General features: G+C 38.3%; 2 protein-coding genes across 2 annotated transcripts; both read right to left on the bottom strand.

The window, feature by feature from the left end:
- Positions 1 to 8,277: 8,277 nt before the first annotated feature.
- On the bottom strand, positions 8,278 to 9,699 carry LOC141613290 (protein FAR1-RELATED SEQUENCE 9-like). The gene is made up of 2 exons (XM_074432025.1): positions 9,459 to 9,699; positions 8,278 to 8,780 (listed from the first exon to the last, which is right to left on the bottom strand). Exons 1-2 carry the CDS (start codon positions 9,697 to 9,699, stop codon positions 8,278 to 8,280), a joined length of 744 nt encoding a protein of 247 aa, XP_074288126.1.
- A 179-nt stretch (positions 9,700 to 9,878) lies between these two features.
- On the bottom strand, positions 9,879 to 10,841 carry LOC141613291 (protein FAR-RED IMPAIRED RESPONSE 1-like). The gene is made up of 2 exons (XM_074432026.1): positions 10,701 to 10,841; positions 9,879 to 10,610 (listed from the first exon to the last, which is right to left on the bottom strand). Exons 1-2 carry the CDS (start codon positions 10,839 to 10,841, stop codon positions 9,879 to 9,881), a joined length of 873 nt encoding a protein of 290 aa, XP_074288127.1.
- Between the last annotated feature and the right edge of the window lie 13,546 nt (positions 10,842 to 24,387).

Raw genomic sequence — 24,387 nt, forward strand, 5'->3', positions numbered from 1 at the left:
CAACGGCCCATATTAATGAAGCCATCAATCTCTTAGAAGGGCAATCGAAAAAGTCGCAGCGCCAAACACCTAGGGCATTCACCGATATTGGATGCACTTATACATACGCTCTCCAAAGGCTCATAGCCCAAGGAAAGTTGAAGCCTATTGGTCCAACTCCGGACCCTTCCGCTGATCAACAAGGTAAATGGTATAAACCAAATGCCTACTGTGCCTTTCATCAAGGGAAAGGCCATGATACTGAAAGGTGCTATCGACTGAAGCACGAAATCCAAGACATGATTGAGAATGGAACACTCCCGATCCCAACTGTTAAACCCAATAACATCACCACTCCATTTGGCGATCATGCAAACTTTGTTTCTGTCGAAGACAATGTCGATTATTCCCATCTTATCCGCCCATGTCACTTGAAAGGGGTGTTTATCGGGAAAATATTTGTGGATTGCTTTGAATTCTTGCCAAACCCGAAGAATGAAATTCAAGTCGGGAGTCCTGCTCTAGAATGTACTCCTCTCATTAACGAAGTTAATAAAAGACAATTCGATTCACCAACCTCCATCACTAGCGTAGATCCTCAGAGGACTACCTCAGGATGGAGGCAAACCATCAAAGGGATCAAGGATCAGAGCCGAGCATCTAAGCTGACAGCTGAACAAGAGAAAGCTCATGACCAGATTTGAAATTATGAGTCGGGATCTGTTTTCTTATTTTAGTCGAGTCGAGTCTAGGACTTTCTTTTCCTAAAGTTGAGTCGTTTGTTCCGTGATGACCTAGGGTGTGTCCTAGGAATCGTTCCTTCGAGTCTGTTAAGCATTTGTCTTTCCAATAAAAAGTTCCAGTTTCGTTTCCAAATTTGTCTTATTTCCAATCCTCAATCATTCTGAAAGCATGATAAAATGCACAACACACTCAAAGGCATCCCTGGGGTAGAAATATGTCCCGTTTCAAAATGTAAGGTACACTAGGATCCCGTGTCTGATTCCTTTACCTATTCCATGTCTGGCGTTAGAAAACCTCCATCAAAACCAGTGCTTGTGACAAGCTTTTAGATGATTATATGACAAACTCGGACTAGCTCCTTGTTTTCCCTATCGATGACGGAAGGCAAGCCTTTCCCCCATAAAATCATCCCATCTCGAAGAGAGAAAAGACCAACCCATTTTAACAAGGAATTGTTAGTTCTAACCCAATTTAGTTGGCGAAGCCCAGTTTTCAGTGTGAATTCAATGGTAACAAGCAGTATGGGTAGAAGATCATTTTCGGGAAGAAAAAGAAAAAAGAGACGAAAAAAGAAAGAAGAAAAAGAAAAGTGATGAAAGAAAAAGGAAAAAAGAAAAAAAGATGTTGAAGTTATTGCGGAATGCTTTTGGTTGGATGTCGAAGTTACGGAAGCCATAAGTCAAGTCAAGTACCCATAGTTGAAGTTCAATGGGCGAAGCCCAAAAGCGTCAGTAGTAACCTCTTTACCCTCTAAGTCCTTCCTGAGACAGTTACAAAGGGATAGTCGGGAATTTTGAGAATCATTCCGCTTGTGTTGTTACACCCAGCCTTTAGGGTCAAGACATGGAAATTTGAACCCACATCGATTCCCAACCCATTTGTACTCGGGTTTCATCAAACCTGAGACACCATTTCTGACCACGTTATAAGCCATAGCCCTTGGCCTTAACACCACAAAATGAACCTTCAGAATGATGGTTTACCTTGCGAACCTATTTTTTACCAAGCTCCACATCCCAAAGAACCAAAGCCTTTTGTACCAACCCTAGACACGGGATTTAACAGTACCTTACAGGCTAGAATGGGATACGTCATGATACCTTAGGTGAAACCTTCGAGTGTGTACACACAATTAAAATGCCAAGTTTATGCACCTTGATCGAACTACGTCGGATTTGATTTCGCTCCACGCGAATACGTAGGCAGTCCTTCTGAACAAGGGATTCAATCCACTCATCAACCAAGTTGTCATCTTGTCGGTTTCTTACGGGTCTTAACCAAGTCCAAATAAAGCCACCTTTGTTTGAGTTGGTCTTAGCACTCGATGTAGGATCGGATAAGGATATAGGTTCGGATGAATAGTATCGAGTCTCAGAATGAGCTTTATCTAACGGTGTAGGCAAAGATGCTGAGTCACATAGATGTGGGTTTGTGTTGGGAACGGAAAATATGAAAAACCCGCTGAAAAGAAAGAAGGCGTGGAAGAAAAATAGTAAAAGCCCGCTGAAAAGAAAGAAGGCGGTGGTAAGAAATGATGAAAACTCGCTGAAAAGAAAGGAGGCGAGAAGAAGAGTGACAGAATGTTCCCAACAAAAGTGATGTGTGATGTCCAATTGTTCTCGTAAAATAAGTTGTGTTTAGTGTCTAGGCGAAGCTAACGTTGTTGCTCCGTGAGTTTAATCAACCTTGTCAATGCCAAGTGATCTTGATTCCCATGTGCCCTTGGGAGCACGCCCATGCCATACGATATCCCTGTCTCAAGTCCGATGGCCTTGTGATTCCCGTTTGCCATCTTTTGGCGCCAGAATGGCCAATTTACATTTCTACCCCCAACAAGTCAATAATTGAATTTAAACTCGTGCACACTTACGGTTTTATTTTCCTTTTTGTTTTACGGTAGCGGGCTACGCCCACGTTTGTTTACGGGTCATACAAAGTGTCTGAGTCGTATTTTCTGCTCACCCGTCAAGGTTCGATTTCAAAATGCCAAAGATTTCAGAATTCCGAAATTTCAAAAACTTTTTGCGAATTATGGGATAGATGATCCAAGTAGTGGTACATTTCAAGTCAAGGTTCAAATCTCAAAGTTCAAAATCAAATTTTGGGTCGACGACCCAACATCCAAGTGATTCATTTCAAATTCAAAATTTGGGCCGATAGCCCAATTATTCAAAATTTTCAACATGTTCAAATTTCGGGTCGATGACCCAGTCTTTCCAACTCAAATTTAGGGCCGAGGGCCCAACATTCCAAGTAATGTCAAATTCAAACTTCGGGTCGATGGCCCAGTTTTTCAAAATTTTCAAATTCAATTTTCGGGTCGATGACCCAACCTTTCGAATGATCCAATTTTAGGATCGATGATCCAAATGTGCTTATGTGATGATTATTGCTAGTACGTTTTTGTGCTTCAAATGTAGCAGGATATGCTTCAACTGGGGGCTCTAAAGTCTTCAACATTAGAGCCATCACAAACTGGGGGCTCTGAAGCCGTTGGCTTCAGAGACCATTATCAAGATGTAAAGGATGACATCCACCAAGAATTCAATTCAATACCAGAGTATGAAATGGAAGAATTCCGTAGCTGAAAGCAAATGATGAAAGCGGCGGCAACCTCATCGGAAAGTCCCGTCCCTTTTAGGCACCTGCCAACAGATGATAAATTTTGGGCAAATGTCAACAGATGATGAATTTTGGACAAATGTCAGCAGATGATAAACTTTGGGCATGTGTCAGCAGTTGCCGAACTACGACGTGGGTTTGATTCCGTCAGAAACGGATACTTAGGCGCCTAAGGATAAGGCTCAATCCACCATATATGCAATTTATGGGTCGACGACCAATGACGATAATTTGACACAACAGAAGCAAGAGTCAATCCCCAGCGAAGTTTCAGGTATGATCTCTTCTTATGGTCAAGGCGAGCTTATATACGCAAGTCTAATGGACTATAAACGACCCGCAGAATCCTCGGTCGAGAGGGACTGGGGTGTACTTTGACTTTCGCCTTGTCCAAGCCTCGGTCAAAGTGGGGCTCAGAGATACCCGTATCCGTCGATATTGGAATTTATAGAGAACCCGACAAACACCCGATGATGATAGGACACATGTATTTATTAGTTGTCATTGTCATTATTTGGGTTCGTTTTACGATGTAGAATGAGCGTTGTCGACGGAGTATTTTATTAATTTAAATGATATTTAAATTAAATGTTTTTTTAAAGTGAATTCATTTTATTGCTTTATTTTGAATTTATTTTCTCAAGTTTATTTTATTGAAAATAAAATAAATATTTGATTTGAAAAATCATTTTATGGGTGTATTTGATTTGAAAAATCATTTATTTTAATGTGTTAATCGATTTGAAAATTCGAATTTTAAAATCGAAAACTCGTTTCAACCACGCGTTTTGGAGCTCGATTATAGCTCGGTTTTTGAGCCCGTTTTCTTTACGAGTGGGCACGAATCTCGAGTACACTAACCAACTTAAGCCTCTACCCATCCAACCCCAGTTCAAACCCCCATATCCACACCCAAATCTCGTCCCAAACATCCCCCCAACACAGCCCAATTCCTTCCTCTACCCGTGTTTGTATAGCCCATCGAAAGCCTTTCTAAATCGACTCAAACTTGGTCCAAACCCGCAACCCATCACCACCAACCCGTGCTCCACATTACCCACAACAACCCAGCACCTAGACCACCACAAAACCCATCCAATTCCCGTCCCAAATACTCCCCAAACAGCCCGCATAACAAGCAGCCCCCCCTGTTTTGCGTGCTCAATCCCGAGCCCAAAACCCGCTCCAAATACCACCAAAACCCGTGCCCATTAACCCTACACCATACCCTAGTATCCTACCCATATTACCTTAGCTTAACCACCAAGAAAACCCCTCACAAAGCCTCTCAAACCCTCACAAAAGCTGTTGGACAGCAGCTGTGTGCAAACCGAGCCCGTCTGCCTCTCCCCTCTAAAACCCTACCTTAACTCCTTATAAATACCCCCCCTTCACCATACATTCATTCCTCTAAGTTCTCCATACATAATACCTTCACTTACAAGCTTTAAACTTCAGAAACAAACCCTAATTGCCTCCCAAAAACCCTCGACAAAACCGACTTGCAAACTGAGAATCAGTTTGTGTGTCCTCTTTGAAACCCTTCGTTCTCCCTTCAAACCTCCATCAAAATTCGAGTTTCTTATTCCAAATTAACCATACAACCTCCATATACACATTAGACCAAGATTTACGAGCCAAATTGCCCTTGAGAGTACACGAATTCCCTCGAAAAACAGAGTGTTATACACTCTGTTTTCGCGGCTTTTCCTGTCTGTCCAGTTCTGTTTGTGCTCGTTTTTCGTGCCCAATAACTCAAAACAAGCAGGGATTGTTTTAAGATCTCTGTTCTCCTATCTTTCTAGTTTTCAAAACATCTTTTATATCGAATTTTCATCGTGAAACGAGAGAGAAATCGCAGTTTGAAAGTTGCTGTCCAGATTTGCAAAAAACGTGTTGTTTGCTTTGTTTCTTCATCGACGACGGCCTCTCGAGATAAAATCTACCATCGATTACGACCCAAGACGGTGTTAACGATACATGTAGGTTGAGAGTGCATCAAATCCTCCTCTTTCTCCCTTTTATCTCGTTTTTTTTATGTTTGTTTTTTATTGTTTCGTTTTATTTTGTTTATCGTTTGTTATCGTTAACTATGAAACTAGTTTAGTCCGAGTATGAGTTAAAGTACCACCATGAACACCCACGTTGACTTGAGATGGGAAAGAAATCCGCTACATCAGTCGGTCGTAACCCCCGTCTCATTTACATATCCTCGTGTTCAAGGTAGGGCATTAATAAAACGAATTCTAACTTCGCTCTTCGCTTTTAACCCCTCTTTTGTTTCGTGTGATTCGACCCACCCTAGGACCATTCACATGTTAGTATGACCTCTGATCGTTAACATATAACTCATTTAGATGACATTAGATCAATTTAATAACCTAATTAGACACGTTAGGGTACATTGACATAGCTTTAAAAATCAACTAACAATTCTATAACCTAATTGAACGCATCTCTCTTTTCACTCGATTTCTCGCTAGCATAGGAGTGCGTGATTAGCACCTTCCTATTAACACTCGATGAGTAGCTTTAATATTGTAACTCCTTGACCTAATTTGACCCCTTTAGGCCGTGTAGAATACGCATTTGCAAGACATCTTTTCAATCGATCAACGTCGTTTCTAACTTGTTTTCTAGCCCGCTTTCGAACTTGTTTCGCAATCAATTAATCTAACTAATGAACCTGACCTAGGACCTAGGGTAGCCGTGTCTAGAGTGGCCATGGCTTGGCCGTGTCCTTTGGTCTTTCTTGTTTCGTTTGTTTTACATCGTTTGTTCTTTATTGTTTTGTCGCTTGTAATTTATCGTTTGTTCGTCGAGCTGTAATTTTCAAGTTAGCTTTCTTTTGTCGAGTCAAAACCTTTTCCAAAAACCTTAGTCTTGTTTGGTTAGATGGTTTTGCCCCAATGCATGTAAGAGCGTAGTAAATCACATGTTGTTTAAAGCAACATGGCCCGATTTATGCTAATGCATGCTTTGGTGCGTAGCCCTATGTCTAATTCGATGAGATTAAGTGAAAGCACACATTGCGTAAAGTGACCCAAGGCCATGAGTCATGTAAGCCGTGGGCCACCCCTTTGTGCACGTTTTCCTAGGCCGAATGGCCGTGTAATGCGTCATGTACGGTTTTGTGTATAGCGTTGTATTTTAGATCGAGTTGTATTTTTAATTTATCGTTGTGTCGGCATGAAATGCCTGGGTTGTAATAGGGTAGATCCCAACGGCTCCCCCATTCCCATCAAGCCTTGTTTGTTTCGTTTATATGTTGTTAGATCAATCAACCCACATGCTAAATTACAACTTTGACAAAGTTAGTTTAGTTGCATCTAAATCGACATAGAAACTTCACATGTTAGGGTTTTGAAAACGATGTTTGCATATCATATATCGTAGTAGCTATGACCTTGTTTGAAATCCGATACTTGACTTAGTAGAGGCCGTTATTGACGGGCGGGGTTAGGTGTCCTTATGGGCTTCCTAACACGTACCCTCACCCCTTACTCAAGATCTATGGTTTGTGGATCCGTCTAAATACCATTGGATTACGAGAGTCATTCAAATCGAGTGATATAGGGTACAAGTCTTTATCTTTAATCACTCGTAGTCGATTGGCTTTATGCTTTTCGATGAAAGGTGTAAAGTTGACTTGAACGGTTCCAAGTTCCCAAAAAACTTGGTGGCGACTCTAATTTGTCTTAATTCGATTCGAACGAACCTCGAGTCGATTATGCCTAGTGTGGATCCCGCGGACGCAGTTCCCGAGGGCCTTGTCCACATTTAGAAAAGAATGTTTTGTACTTTGGTTGGCAATGTTTGCAAGTGTAATCATTACAGTAATGAAGTGTAATGGTAAATTACACTAATGAAGTGTAATGGTTGACTATTTTTTGGCAGTTATAATCATAGTTTTTTCAAAGTGTAAATATGACTAAATTGCAAGTGTAACTGTTAACACACTTGTAATTTAGTCATATTTACACTTTAAGTGTAACTGTTAACACATTTAAAGTGTAAATGTTAACACTGAAATTGAAGAATTTCTTCAAAGTGTAAATGTGACTAAATTGCAAGTGTAACTGTTAACACAGTTGCAATTTAGTCACATTTACACTTTAAGTGTAAATGTTAACACACTTAAAGTGTAAATGTTAACACTGTCAGTGTCAACTTTATCATACTGAAAGTGTGAATGTAAACACACTGAAATTAAATTGAATTTCAGTGTAAATGTGGTGACATGGGAAGTGTAAATGTGGTGACAGCCCAAGTGTAAATGTGAACCAAAAAAAAGTGTAAATGTGAACAAATAGAAAGTGTAAATGTGAATATAGGAGAAGTGTAAATGTGAACAAATAAAGTGTAAATCTGACTAAATTGGAAGTGTAAATGTGAAGATATTCAAAGTGTAAATGTGAGGATAGAGTATGTGTAAATGTGAAGATACTGGAAGTGTAAATGTACTGACATGGCAAGTGTAAATGTTAACACCAATTATTTGAAAATAAGTGTAACTGTTACTTGAAATAACATAAGTAATCCAAAATAAGTTCAAGTAACACAATGTTTGGCTATCTAATAAAACAGAGAGATTTTGGTCTTATGACAGTGTAACTCTAACGTTGGTGTTACTAAAAGTTACACCAACTGCAGTTCAAAGTTACGCTGCCATGAGACCAATTCCTAATCGCCCGCTCCAGTTATAGCACATCAAAGTTTTAAGTTACACACTCAAAATATATAGAGCAACACTTGTCACGATCCGACGTCTATTCTTGTTCGACTCCAGCTCTTCCTCCTCCTCTCCTTCATCCTCTTAAGTTCGGAGACGACCCTTCGCACAATGGTGTGTGTCTTTGAGAAGGGTTAGGGCGATTTCTCTTGTCGTGATTTGTCATTCTCTTGCAATTCTTACACTTACGTTTGGGTTTCCTAGCCAACACCATTGCTTTTGTTTTGGTGACAAGAATCTTTTCCGGTCCCCTTGTTTTTCGAATTCTTTGGTGGCAATATCCTCACTACCTCACATGCCGTACAATTCAGAAATTTCTCCATTTGTTGATTTTTATTCAACACTTCCCCTAATGGTGACAGGGACTGTTTAAATGATCTAATTACAGCGGAAAAGCTGTCAACATCAGCTACTCCTTTGTCTCGAAGGAGCCCTGCAGCTTCATGAACTTCTGACCACATTATTGACATTGTAATTTGTTTTTCATCGATGACTTGCATGTTTTCTGTCCCTTCACCATTAGTATTGAAAATCCTTAATCGGAGATACTCTTTCATCCATCTATTTACAACATAATCTTCTGGTATAGTCTTTATCCCACTTGCTGAAAAAATCCATATTATATGGCGGCATAGGATTTCGGTTCTTTCAAACATCGTACAACTGCATCTTGCTTTACGTGTACCTGTGTCATCAGATAAAGCTAGCATGTAAGTGTGAACGTTAAAAATAGTGTCACTGATGTAAAGTGTAAATGTCTTGAATTGTAAAGTGTAAATGTTAAGTTATTAGAAGTGTAAATGTAAACTAATAGGAAGTGTAAATGTCATGAACTGTAAAGTGTAAATGTTAAGTTATTAGAAGTGTAAAAGTTAAGTTATAGGAATTTAAATGAGATAAAAACAGAAAGTGTAAATGTCATATGATGTAAAGTGTAAATGTCATGAATTGTAAAGTGTAAATGCTAAGTAATTAGAAGTGTAAATGTAAACTAATAGGAAGTGTAAATGACATGAACTGTAAAGTGTAAATGTTAAGGTATTAGAAGTGTAAATGTTAAGTTATAGGGATTTAAATGTGTAAATGTCATATGATGTAAAGTGTAAATGTCATGAAATGTAGTGTAAATGTCATTAAGTGGAAAAGTGTAAATGTTAAGGTATAGGAAGTGTAAATGGCATATGATGTAAAGTGTAAATGTCATCAATTGTAAAGTGTAAATGTTAAGTTATTAGAAGTGTAAATGTAAACTAATAGGAAGTGTAAATGTCATGAACTGTAAAGTGTAAATGTTAAGTTATTAGAAGTGTAAATGTTAAGTTATAGGAATTTAAATGAGATAAAAACAGAAAGTGTAAATGTCATAGGAAGTGTAAACTACCTGGACTGTATGCAACTTCAAAATTCTTCTTTCTGGATGAATCTTTGACAGTAGTTACCTCTAGCTCGCCTCTCTCAGTGAAACCTCCTATTCTACATGTATCAATTGAGAAGATGGCTTCTTGTTTGAATTTGTGGAAAGCTGAATAGGTGTACACCTTTGCAGCATGAATCTCTAATGCCAGATATGTTGATGCCGTTGCGGACGAGTGCTTATCCATGTTGTCAAGTCGCTCATACATGTATGTCTTTGTTGGTCCATAGCGCTCTCAAAACGCATCCAAAACTCAACCAATGTTCCTGACTTGTGCTCAAACCTCTTGAAAAAGCTATTTTCGCTCTCTGATCTTTGAGTTGTCCTCATAATCGACGCCATCCTCAAGTCTCTGCAATGCGCCATCACCCACTGTCCCCTTATAGCCTATGTATCTGCAAACCAATCATTTACGCCAACACCATGATCTTCAATTATTTGCTCCCAGATACCATCAAATTCTGCTGCCTCAAGCTCATCGTTCCATATAATGTCATTAATTTTACACATGAACACATTATAATCACTCCTCGAGACGCCAAACTTACAGGGCATTTTGTTCATTATATGCCACATACAGAACCGATGGCGCGCTGTCTTGAAAACAAGAGGGACAGATTTGATAATACCTGGGTCCTGATCTGTAATTATGTACTCGGGTTCCTTACCCCCCATTGCTTGTAAAAACCGGCTGAAAACCCAATTAAACGACTCATAATCTTCCCTTGAAATTAGAGCCCCACAGAACGTCACAGATCGTTTATGGTGGTCAACACCTGTGAATGGTGTGAATACCATAGAATACTTATTGGTGTAGTAAGTTGGGTCGAATGACACCGCATAACCAAAAATTTTGTAATTATCTCGGGCGGTATCGTCCGCCCATATGGCCCTACGTAGGCTGCCATCATCGTCAAGGTCATAGTCAAAGTAGAAACCTATTCTTGTTTCAGTCATTTCCTTGAAATGGTCAACAAACAACTGACCATCCCGTTCGTGAATGAAACATTTAACATCCCTATGGAAGTTATTAAAATCATTTAAGCTTGCTCCAATGTTTTCGTATCCATTCACTTGTTCTTTGCAGATTCTGTATGTTTTTTTTGCTCCTATCTTCAGCTGCCAATCAATCATTAACAGATACACCATATAAATATAACATGAATGGAATTATTTATTTAGTATAGAGAGTGATTATGTATTACAAACCCTTGAGTTCGAAACGATTATCATCTTGTGATAATCTGTTATGTTACGCGACAATTTCTGGAACTCTCTGTCCTTAAGTGAGATAAGCTTGTGATTGTGACCCTCGTGGAACCGGTCAATTAATAAAAGACCATTCTTCATATATAGTCGTATCCTCGCTTTACACACCACTCTAGTGACCCTGAATATCCTCTGTGACTTCTCCCCAACCAGTTCGTTATCCTGATCTTTACTGGGCGTCTTTTGAGCGAAACCTTCTCGATTGCAGACGACGAGCTTTGACTTGATCTCACCGCCACGCCATTTTTTTGTTGTGTACCTACGTACATCAAACCCACAAAAAATGGCGTATATCTTATAAAAAGTCACCGCATCCTCAACCCCCCCCCCCCCCAAACTCCTGGCCGATGTACGGTGTAAACCTCTTCTCGACCTCCCTACACAGCTCCTGCCTGTCAGGTTAAACTCCATTCTGTTTTACCAAGTCTGTAAATGTGCACAGAGTGTAAGTGTAAATGTAAATGTCATCAGATATGAAATGTAAGTGTAAACGTAACTCGAAGTAAAGTGTAAATGTAAAGGGAATGTTCCATAAATGTAAATATTCCAAAAGTGTAAATGTGAAAATTATGATGTCCCAAAAGTGTAAGTGGAAATGTAAACATCCAAAAGTATAAGTGTAAATGTCAGCAGAAACGAAGGGTAAATGTGCTGTTCTGAAAGTGTAAATGTCAGTAAAAGTGTAAATGTCAGCAGAAATGCAGTGTAAATGTGATGCTTTAAAAGTGCAAATGTCAACAAAAAGTGTAAATGTTTTCAGAATGCTAACTCACATAAAAAATATAACAATAAAAATGCAAAGGTGACTATAACAATTAAAAAGTGTAAATGTAAAAGTACACCAAAAGTGTAAATGTGAGCAGGAATGCAGTGTAAATGTGATGCTTTAAAAGTGTAAATGTCAACAAAATTGTAAATGTTGTCAGAATGCTAACTCACATAAAAAAATATAACAATAAAAAGTGTAAATGTAAAACTATAGCAAAAATGTTCATGTAAATGTTGTCAGAATGCGTTCATGCTACTCAAAACTCAAATTCATGAAAACCCAGCATGAAGATTTACTTCTAACAATCTTCATTTCAAACCCAGTAACAAATAATCAAAACAAGAATGAACAAATTCGATGACATGCAAAATTTATCATTACCTTCATCCATCCGGCCTATTCAACTGAAAATATTAAAACGTGACTGAAAACAATGAATAAAATGAAGAAATACCATTGATGTCATCTATTATTTGCATGTTTACGCTAATTTGGAGGATTTAGAGAGAACTTTAGCTTCGTTTTCAGATGAAAGAACCCAGTTTTAGAGAGAAGAAAGAAAGAATAAAGTTAGAAATAAGTGTGTTAAGGAAGGAAGAATGTGGGGAGTGTAAACATAGTACAAAGGATATATCCTTTTGTCCGCAGGAAATGATCATTGGTAAGGACAATTTGCAGGAAATGTTGTCCTCTTTCATAGCCAAGCTTTTCCCTTTTTTTTGGCCTATATTTTGTAAAAAATCTCCACCATAGATGTTGTCCATCTAAGGGTCCTTATAAGGACTTAAGGACTCAAATGAGGTAAGGGACTCATTAGATCTCCTCTCTCTCTCTCTCTCTCTCTATATATATATATATATATATATATATATATATATATATATATATATATATATATATATATATACACGTATCTTGAGAGTATAAAGGTGAAATGTGTGTTTTATCGGGATTCATGCAAGTTTATTAGTTTGATGATGATTTGAGTCGTGTTGGTAGGCAAGCATATCATGTCATGAAGGAGAGAAAGTTAATTGATGGATGAGGGTGTTATTGGTCTAAATTTTGGAAAAGGTAGTAACTAGATTAGATTCGATAAAGTGGTGATGTAAGTATTGTGAATAAGGGAATCAACTTTTAAGGAAGGAATCTATTGTGCTAAGTAGTAATGTTTCGCTATTAAAGAAGTATTATTTTGTTATTCAAGACTATTGATGTGATCTTGTGGATAGTTTAAGCTGGAAATTGGGAGAACAAGAAAGTGAGTTTAGCTTACGTGAGGTGTCTTGGGTTGAGTAAGATGAGTACATGAGGTAATTTATGGATAATGAGTGATGTGTAATCAAGGTTGATTATTTGTTGATGGTATGGACTTATGGATTACATGTTGAAGGATGTTATAAGTGAACATGATGTGAGAATTATAGTTGACAAATAGTTGGGGTTTGAATTGTGGAATAATGAGAAATAAATTGAGGTACCTAAGGGTAGAATGAGGCGATATCTTGGGTTATTCATAGTCGTGGGAATATGTAAATTGAGTTCATGGATTTATGAGAATCGAAAACAAGGTAACTAGATGGAACTTGAGGTGATCAATTAGATTGGACAGTGAAAGATATCTAATAAAAGTAGTAGTAAGAAGTGAATGACGAGACTATTTGAAAGCTAGTGTACACGTTTGATAGGGTAATTGATGGGTGTCCTTTGAAAGTCGGTTTTCGGGGAGCGGTAAATTGTGTTTTTAAGCTAGTTGATCATTGAGGTTATATAGGGTAACAGTTTAATATAAGTATGCATGACGTGTGAAAGTAGTTGGTGAAATTCTGTCCTATGAGCGGTAGTATAGATGTTGCTTGTAAAGTTGCCACTCAATCGTCGAGTGAAGCGCCCACGGCGTACATTGTGATCTTGTTTTAGTGTCCATGTGAGGAGATAGAATGATGGCCTTAGGCCAAGAGTTCGCTTATTAGCGTTGGTGTCATAAAATAGGAAAGTTTGGGAACAGAGTTTGAGAAGGAAAATCTCACGCCCAGGTGACACTCGGCCGAGTGCACCATGTACTCGACCGAGTGGCCTCCTATACTCGACCGAGTGGTCTGCTTTGACCCTTGTTTTGTTCATACTGGACCCAAGGTGTATACCCTTATATAGCAATTTATGTTAGTTGACTCGTGTTGGATGAACATGTGGACCTTACAAGAGTGATATTTTGTGAATTATTTACGTTTGACCATATTGGGTAGTTTTGCTATTTAAGAGTGAAATTCAAATGAAAGTGGTAACTGACATGTATAATTGGATGACAAGAATGATGTGATAATCTTGTTCGATTTTGTGTTAATTAAGGTGATTTTATTGTTATTCTGTAAAAGTATGATGAAAACGCAAGTTATGTGTCACATAGTGGTCATTGCATGATAGTGATTATGGTCTTCCGTATAAGCGGAAGGGGTGATGATGGATGAGAACGGATATGGAAGCACGTGTGTGATCACGTGGTGGATTTGAAGCGGTATATGCGTGACATGTTGTCCGGAAATGGGAATGTGGAACGTGGTTGAGTCACATTATAAGAATCTGGCATTAGTTGATTGTTTCCTAGAGTCCGTATAGTTGGTGTTTTTATATGAATACATGTTAATGTATGAGGATTGACGTGATATAGATACGTAGTAATAATCAAATTATACCCGTGATAGATATGCTTACATATGACCAACATGAATTGGGAGTTGTTTATAGGACTTAGATTGAAACCGTGGGTTTGACCTGATACTTGACTTTTGGAAGGCTTGTAGATGGGGGGAGGGGGGGTTATATCGATGGAATTATAACGATATGAGATTTGATTACGGAATTACAATGAGTAATAGAAAGTGTTGAACCTAGAACATAGTCATTTATGGGATTCGGTAATGAGCGTATGAGAACACATTATGCGGTTTGACAGTTGAACTTCGGGACGAAGTTCTCTTTTAGGGGGAGTGAATGTAACAATTCGGAAATTAAGGAAAGAGAAAGTACAGAATGTGAGACAGTAGTGAGAATTGAGTGAAGAACTTTGGGATGAGTGCGATGTTTAGAAAGAGCATATACGGTTGATAGACATGTGAGGTGCGAGAGAATGCATGAGATTTGTGAAAAGGATAGAGTGACGTGAGCTTCGGGGACGAAGTTCTTTTTAAGGGGGAAAATTGTAATACTCCGTATTTTGTAATTATATAATCTTAATTTTATGTTATATTTTATACGAATTGTGTTTGAGACGGAATAATGAAATAATAATAATAATAATAATAATAATAATAATAATAATAATAATAATAATAATAATAATAATAATAATAATAATAATAATAATAATAATAATAATAATAATAATGATAATAATAATAATAATAATAATAATAATAATAATAATAATAATAATAATAATAATAATAATACGATATACTATACGTGTATTATATACCGCACTCACCTCATATATACCCTACCTTATCAACCCCAACCCTATCGTATTGTAATCTCCCAAAATCCACAAATATGAGAGAAGAGAGAAAGGAAGAGAATATGAGGATTTTGCCCTCCGCCTCGAGATCATAAGGTAAAACCGTCTTAAACTTATTTATATATTATTATGTTTATACCGTTGACCCGTCCCGACCTTGACCCACCTTTGACCTGTCTTTGACCACCATAGGGTTGTTGTTGACCACCCATATAGGGGTTTGACCGAGTGGATTTTTGGGGTTTTATGGGTTTGTGCTGAACCGGTTAGGGCTTTGGTTTTGGCGGCTTATTTGGGTCAGGTTGGACCGGCCATGGGGAGGTTTAGGTCGAGGTTGGTGAGGGGAGTTGAGGGGAGGTCGTAGGTGGTGGAGATGGTGGTTGTGGGTGGCGTTTTCAGGGGGAGAAAAGGGGATCTCGTGGTGGGTTGTTGGTTGTTGTTTGGGTCGTTTGGGTCGGGTTTAGGGCTGATGGTGGCGCGTGAGGGGGTGCTATGGTGGCTGGACCCATCGTGGTCAGTGGGGGACCCACGGTGGGGCGTGGTGGCCGTGTAGGTTGTTGTTGTTAGTGGTGGTGTTGCTAGGTGTTAGTGTGGGAGGTGTGTGGGTTTGGTTAGGGCGGCTGGACTGGCGGGCTGGAACCACCGTGGCTGGGTGGTGGCCCATGGTGGGGAGGTGAGGTGGTGGTTAGTAGGTGGATGTCGGAATTTGTATAGTATAAGATGGGTTTTATTTAATTAATTAATTCGTATTTAATTAGATTAGATTAGTTAGTAATTTATCGTATTTAATTATCTTGTTTAGGATACGGTTTTGTGAGACGGATTTATGAGACGGATCTTGGTGTATAGAGTAGGTTACGGAGATTTGCTAAAAAGATAGGTTTATCCTACTCAGTTTCGATAATGTGTCTATTTGTTAAATGAGTTGTTTGTCATTAATTGCATTTAATGAATCGGTAATTGGCATGTTATACGGTATCTTGCATTTATGGTTCATGTATATTGGAGGATATTGCGGTGTTGGTTGGTTACTTGTTCTATGGAGACGGAAGGCGGTTGGGAGACCGTCTTCCGCTTGAGTCGCCTAGTGGGGTTTCCCACCCCAATAGGAATGTGCACATTAATGACTTGAGTCTTGGAGGGACGCGTGTGGTGAGACACGGCGTCTGGCAGGGGACCCGAGTCGCTCTTGGGCCCGGTACCACCGACTTGTTCGGAGTACCTTGTGTGATTGTGGTGTCGTGGACGTGTTCCTAGCACCAATGGTTGTGGGTACGTCTGGGCGCGTCCCGGTACCGATATGACGGTTGGATAATTGTGTGTCATTCATATCATGGTCATATTGTTGACTCACGCACTTGAGTCGTGTCACACTTTCTTTTATCGTTACTGACGTTTGTGTGTCTGTGTTTGTCACCTCTCTATTTTGGGGTAGCCTGTGTCGATCCATATGATATCCTTGGTCATATGGGAAGCAAGTTATGATCAGGTTGTTTGGATAGTACGCGAGAGACGGGACGAGCTTGATGAATCACGAGACGAGTCTAGTTGACTAGAAGAGTATAGGTGTCACGAGTTGCATTTTATTTATTCATTTGTTTACATTTGTGTAATTCATTAACAATATATTTATAATAAATATTCTTTGATTGAAGTTTTGAAACACTACCTTGGAAACCGAGATGGTAACGCTCCAATTATTTTGGCCGGATAATCGGGGTGTTACAGCTTCACCATTATTGACCGCATACCTCCTTTGTAAACTTAAATTATTGCATTAATAGTGTCCTTATTTCTGTCTTCTGCAAGTTACTCTCAAAATAACTTTACTTTAGAAAAATGAATAAATTGAACTATATTATATTTTTCACAACCATATTTCTTATCGAGCAAGTAATATTGTATCATTTCCCTTCTCTTTATTCCCTCCCTTTTCATCCAAATACCCCACATCCATAAAGAAATTTAAATCTCTATATTGACTTTACATAACATCTATATCAAATAAACAATTAACCACTTACTCTTGAATTGAGCCCCTTTCAACCAACCACCATTTAGTCATTTACCCCTCTCTAGGTTGCCTTCGTTACCTTTTGCAAAGCTTCAACCTCTTAACCATATTATCACTAATCAAAATAAGCAAGTTGAAGCGGACGAATATGTATAAACCCCCACATAATTGTTTTTCTAAGATTAATAACTTTAAGCATTAACCAAATGTGTTTGGTGTGGTGGTTGCTCACCTCATCCCTTAACCATGAGGTCAGGGGTTCGATCCCTGTCAATGGGAATGGAGCAAATTCTTTGGCCAGCCGTTTACCTCTTCGTGAGAGCACGCGCGGCGAGGGGATTATACACTGTTGTCGACGGTGGACACTCCGGTTTAAACCAAAAAAAAATAACTTTAAGCATTGAATTTGACATAATTGTGGTCCTAAACTCCTAAGATTGATGCCTTTAAACCATTGTAGTTATATCATGTTAAGCTCTCAAATGTAATACTCGTAGATATATTAGTCCGTTTCCTTTCTCCGGATATTGTACAAATGTCAAATGTTCACTTAAAGTGAATTATATACTTCTAATTTAACCTGGACTAAATTAAAACGGTCTGTGCATTGCACGGGTATCAAAGCTAGTTATTGTATTAATGGAAAATGAGTAAAATGGAAAGAAAAAACATGGAGATGATCTTTAGTCTTAAGGTTGATAATGCACATTCCTAACGCGAATTAATTGATTGAGACCAACTTGTAAATAATGTTGTCAGTTCATGTGGCGATGGGCTGGTTTTAAGCCAAGGCAAGGCCAATATACAGGTGTGCCCTAGTTGACCTCGATTCTTGCAGCCTTTCTGTTTGGCCCTACTTGAAAAAGAATTTGAACCAAAAAAGGAATTGAAACCGAAAAGTTAATCAAAACCTGAAAAGGTAATTGATAAGGTAGCTGAAAGTAGGAGCTGATAAGGTGACTGATTATATAAAAATGTGTTTGGCAAACTAGCTGAAAAGGTAGCTGATTTTGGTAAAATGACGTAAAAGGTTATGAAAATTATTTAATATTATAGAATAAAGTGGTAAAAAATGGAAAATAAGTCATTTCGGTCTTACCAATTTCTCAAATCTTTCCCCGAGGTAGCATTTCATTTCAGGTACCTTATTTGACTAAATAAGTTATCTGCCAAACACTTGCAAAAAAATCAGGTACCTGAAATTTTGGTCAAATAAGTTACTTTTGTCAAATAAAGTATTAAGTATCGTGCTAAACGGAGCCTTAACCAACTCCAATTAAACATGTATTGTATATAAAATTATCTACGTTGAGAATATTGTACTCGGTATATTTGGCTGCCAAAATTCCAATATCGGCTAACTCACTTGTCACAAAAATACAATTTAACCCACAAAATTTGATGTTTTTCTCACAAGCTAATTAATAATACAATTGTGTACTAGCACACCAAACAAATGAACAATCTTATCTACACTCGCAACTAATCATAGTCAATTCCTCTTATATCGAACTCCCCTTAAAGATCTGAAAATCATATTTCGACATCTATTAACTTGAATCTGGAAACTAAAATCTCCAATTTGCACCCCTTCAATTGTTTGTGTACCACTACCTACATTCATATTTTGACCCGCCATTGCACGCAATGAACTCCACCTTGTCTTGACCCAGACTCCACTACTGTCAGAAGCCGAATCCTCCTCCTCATCACCGTTGGACACCAGATGAACACCAACGGGTGCACCCCCTGCATCACGAAATGCAATACCAATCACATAAATAACAAAAGCAAATATAGAACCAAAGAAAAGCAGTTCCTTGTGAGACCACATCCATATAACTCCCAAGACAAGCCGAATACCAAGGTATATATTCGAGTAAAGCTCCGAATTTCCTGCCCTCGTGTTTCTCGCGTTGCCTTGCTCTCCAAATTCAGGATCGAAAATTGCTTCAGCGGAAAAACTAGCAATGCAGAGAGCCGAAAAAAATCCAAAGTCGCCCCATAGCCATAGTCCTCCGGCAAGGAGTAAACTCATGCGAAACAATTTGATATCATCGTAATGCTCTCTTCTGTTTCCGGGATATTGTCCAAACAGATAAATGCAGTAAAGAATGCGAATCGCTATGGTGATGAGCCACCATCCAAGAGTAACCATATTATTCATGGTTCGAATACGCCCTTATTAGTTATATTCTCGTGGCTATCGCTTTTATTCCGGTGTTTGTAAATAGAGTAATGTAGACAGGGTTAGATGCTCTCATGCATATTGTTTGTACTGTAGAGTTTACACATACGAGTAATATGTAGTATATACAGAGTACACTTCTCACTTTAATGGGCTTCTCGGAAGATTAGGTGTGAAACTGTGAATGAATAAAGGAGATAATTTAAATAAGGCGTGAATGTCAAACGTGGAGGAGATTCGGAAATTTTAGTATTAGAGCGAGATTAGAGGCCACAAATTCAACCTCGTTTCATTACTTTTGACTACTCTGTTTCTTGTGGTTAGGTTTGAAAACTTGCTTCTCTAAACGTATACTTCCTCCGTTCCGGTCATTTGTTGTCCTTTTTTATTTTTGGGTGTCTCAGTCATTTGTTGTCCTTTCTATTTTAAGAATGAACTTGATGAGTAATTTGATCATTCTCATTCAATTTATTCCACTTGTCATTTAGTTATTGGTCATCTCCTCTTTTCTTGGTCTTTGTGCCAAAACCAAAAGACAACAATTGATCGGGACGGAAGGAGTATAATACTCCGTAGTTGATCAAATTGATAATGATATAGTTTTATACTACCTCCAATCCAATCCAATATTCCCTATTACTTTTGAATGTCAAAAAAAGTTTCACTATTATAATTAGTTTAAAAAATACAAAACTTTGTAAGATAGAACTAACATATTTCACTAAACTTTTTTTTTTTTTGAAAAATTTCTATGTATAAAGAGAGAAAAATACTACTCGTATTAAAGTATCTCCTCGAACAACACCCAAAAGTAAAAAGGAACATTTAATTAGATAGGAGAAAGTAATATGTAAGATGATCATGATAATACTCTTAGATAGACTTACCTACATTTATTTATTCGCGAAAGTGGTGATTAGCCCCCATAACTTTAGTCAATTGTGAGATTAAGCCTCATAACTTACAAATGTAATAATTAGGCCCCATAACTTTAATAAAAGGTAAATTCAACCCAATTTTTTATTTTCAAACAAAATTGCACCAAAAAATTCAACTTCATTTATCAATACAATTTATAAATATACAATAAAACTTATTCAAAATTTAAAATTGTGTATGCAATTTATTACATATTGTTGTAAACAAATACTTGAATGAATTAAATAAAATTGAAAACTTGTAAACGTACCCTCATATGTATGTGAATTATAATAAAAAGTAGTAAAAAATATTAAAAATATTCTAAAAGTTATGTTAATATATTAAATAAAAACTTTTAAAATGTTAATAATTATTTAATGTACAATGAACTTATATATAAAATTATTTAATGATAGTATGATTTAAGTTGAAAAGAGAAATTGAGTTAGATTTCACTTTTTGCCAAAGTTATGAGGCCTAATTAGGGATGTCAATTTCACCCGCATCCATCAAAACCCGATCCACCCGATCCTAAAAGATGGATGAAAACCCGATTTAAATGGATGGTGGATGGATGACGGATGAAACGGATGTGGATGACGGATGGGTTGGATGAAGAAATTCCACCCGCCATCCACCCGCCATCCATCCATCACCCGATTTTATTATTTTTTATTTAATTTTTATTACATATAACACATTATTAAGATATAAAATATTTAAATTTTCATTTTTTTCTACTCTCAATATAAATATTTTGTAAGCCTACCCACTAGAAAGTTAAACTAAATTAATTATCTAACTTTATTTTTGTAGAGAAAAAAAAATCATCATTTTTTTAAACTTGAAATTATAAATGCACAACACCCGTTTATCACCCGATCCACCCGTTTCATCCATGGATGATGGATGGATGAATGACGGATGATATGTTTCACGGATGACGGACGGGTTGGATGAGATTTTAAAAAGACGGATGGATGACGGATGAGGCTTCACCCGACCCGAACCCGATCCATTGACATCCCTAGGCCTAATTACTACATTTGTAAGTTATGGGGCCTAATCTCACAATTGGCTAAAGTCATGGGGGCTAATCACCACCTTCGCGTTTATTTAATTGGTATACATCTATTTGTGGGTCCATTTGAGCTACTAGCTCAATTTAAGGTAGTCCATGTAAAATAATTCAATAGTTAAGCAAGTAGCTTGAATTTTTTTTATTTGCAAGCAAGTCATTTTGCTTAACCATTGGAGATGCTCTAAGCAACAACTTTAGTTGCTTAACCTTTCGGAGATTTTGTAGCTTAAAAATGTAGTAGCTTAAAAAGCTTATGTGGAAAGTGTGGACAGCGGGCCGCCCACGGGGGCGCTTGGTGAAGGTCGAAACAAGCGTTTGCATTTTGTATGGAGTCGCCACCAATTTTTATGGGAAATTGGAACCGTTCGAATACCTCGTGTCATGTCAAGACACAAAGTAGTGACATGAACACTAAGCAATCGTTACCCTTAGCATTCTATGTCTAGAATGACTCTCGTGGATGCCAATGAACACGGGTGCTCACGGAGATCTGGAGTAAGGGGTGAGTGTACACGTATTCGGAAGCTCTTTTGATCGAACACCTAATCCCGCCCGCCTCGATAGCGGCCTCTACTAATGATTAGGGAAGTTATTCGTACTTGATATATCGTCGGCTATATGCATGCAATGCAACATCCATAGATTAATCCTAACATGTGAGAATTTAAGTAAGTCGGTGAACAATTAATTAGCATACAATTGGGTCAAAGTTGGAATTAAGTTCAATTACATGTGAAAACATACAAGCAATAAAAGGAAATTACAATGATAAAGATTACAATAATTACATTGGATTAGGCGATTTATGTCGAAAATACCTTTAAAACGGATAATTTGAGAAAAGAATAAAAGAATAAATTAACGAACAGATCAGAAGGCGATAATACGATTAATAGTCAATTATACGTAAGCTAAACAAACTAAGTCAAGGCGGAAAGGGAGTTCAGAGGCAGAGCTCAACCTGGAACAGGCGCAGCAGGACTGCGCCCTTTGGAAGAGGCGCAGCAGTTGCTGCGTCTGTTCCAAGGGTGAGTTCTGGCTGTGAAGCCGGAACTGCAAGTCGTTAATATTAATTGTTATTTTTAAGGATTAACTACGATATATGACTCGGATGAAAGTGATTAGCATGTTATTTACATATGAATGAGGTCATGAAAGCGATAAAACATGGATGAGATGGAATTAAACGCATTAATTACACGATTAAAAGATTGATTAACAAACTAATAAACTAATTAAGCTAAACAGGTTACTAATGACGAATATATGATGGATAAACAGATGCAAATATATCAATGACGAATTCCAGAGATTCAATATGGGTAAATCGAACCTCTAAAACCCGACTTTGATTTTAATGACGAAAACCCGCAAATATTGGATTATAAGGGATTTAAGTCGGATTTATGAACTAAACATGTGAATGATGATGAATAATATACATGTGGAATTATTATGATGTTATATCAAAGAATTAGTGAAAACAAACGAAACAAATAAAACAAGACGAATTACAGAGGACGAAGGAAGAAGAAAGGAAGCAGGAACTGCGGCAGCCTCACGAAGAGGCGCAGCAGGTACTGCGCTCCTTCGAAGAGGCGCAGCAGTTGCTGCGTCCTTTCTCGACGGTTAGTCTTCTGGAAATCCGTAAAAAGAGGTTTTAACAAAGGTTTTAGAAATCGGTTTTAACGGTATTTTCGACGTAAATCTTACAATTGATGATGATAAATAAAATACAATAAATAAAAGAGGAATTGACACCCTCAGACTTACATGTTGACGAAACGAGAAGAACTAAGATATCGATTAATGATGCTCGACGCGAATGCAAAGAGAATGCCCTCGTAAGAGGAAAACGATTGATTAATTAAGTTGATTAAGTGTAGTTGGTCAAATTGGTCGGTCATGCAACGGGGAGGCTGGTACTCAGAAGGATCCGAGCTTACGTGGTCGAAAGTTCAAGCACGTAGGCGCCAATAAGTAAGAACAAAGTCTAGAATGCAAAGGGAGAAGAGAAGGGCGGACACTCGCGTGAGAAATATGAGGAGCGAAGGCTCCTATTTATACTAATCACACGGAGGAATTATGGCAAGACTAGGTTACGGAAAGAAAGATCCGGAAATAACCGACTTAGGTTAAACGCGGAAACTTGGAAAAAAAGAAAATCTTGAGGAAAAGGCGCAGCAGAGCTGCGTCCCTTGGAAGAGGCGCAGCACCTGCTGCGTCCTTTGGTGCTGCGCCTCTTCCGAGTAGGTTCCTCTGCGCGTAGAAAACGCGTTTGACAGCCTGTCGTATTTTAGGCATAACTTTCTCTACAAGACTCGGAATAAGGTGATTTCGGTGGCGTTGGAAAGCTAAGAAAGAGATCTAGAACTTTCTATGAAATAGGCCTGACCCAACAAAGTTGTTATCACCTCGAAAAGTGGGCCTAAAGCTCGGGTTGTCAATTAGCTAAATGAAATGCACATTTTGTAATGTAAACTTTTAGTTTAGCCTAATGAAGTGACATGTGACTCAAAATGAGATATAATCTCAACATTTATGACATCCTAACCTTAGGTAGACAAACACATTGCCTTTGACTCGGGATTTGACGATTTTAGGAAATGAAGACGGTTTTTTACTCGGACTCCAAATGTACTCTAATTACTGCCAAAACGACTGTAACGGCGCGTAGATGACAACTAAGAGGTAGACATTAGTGTTTGAGCAATCACTTGACGATAAACTTACGAACTGTCACAAATCGTTCCGCGTACCAAACATGCGGCCCAATCATCACCGGGTGGTTTGCGAGAGGTGTAGAAACGAGGTGTCTACAGAGCCCCCACTTTGACTGAGGCTTGGACAAGGCGAAAGTCAAAGTATAGCCATCAGGTCAATCGAAGATTACAACCTGACGACTATGGCGACGCGAGGCGGATCAAGGGGTCTGAACCAAGGACCTGTCGTCGGGAACATTTTAGAGTCTGTCGACTTCCGGGGAGGGTCGTTTAAAGTCCATTAGACTACGTAAGGAAGCTCGCCAGCCATAAGAAGAAACCATACCTGAGATACCCCTGGGTGAAACGGGACTGAAGACCCTTCGGCAAAACTCTTTGGTCTGAAGATAACTTGGTGTCTGAAGGCATTAGGGGGTC

This window comes from Silene latifolia, chromosome 11 (assembly GCF_048544455.1).
Source record: "Silene latifolia isolate original U9 population chromosome 11, ASM4854445v1, whole genome shotgun sequence".
Lineage (NCBI taxonomy): Eukaryota > Viridiplantae > Streptophyta > Magnoliopsida > Caryophyllales > Caryophyllaceae > Silene > Silene latifolia.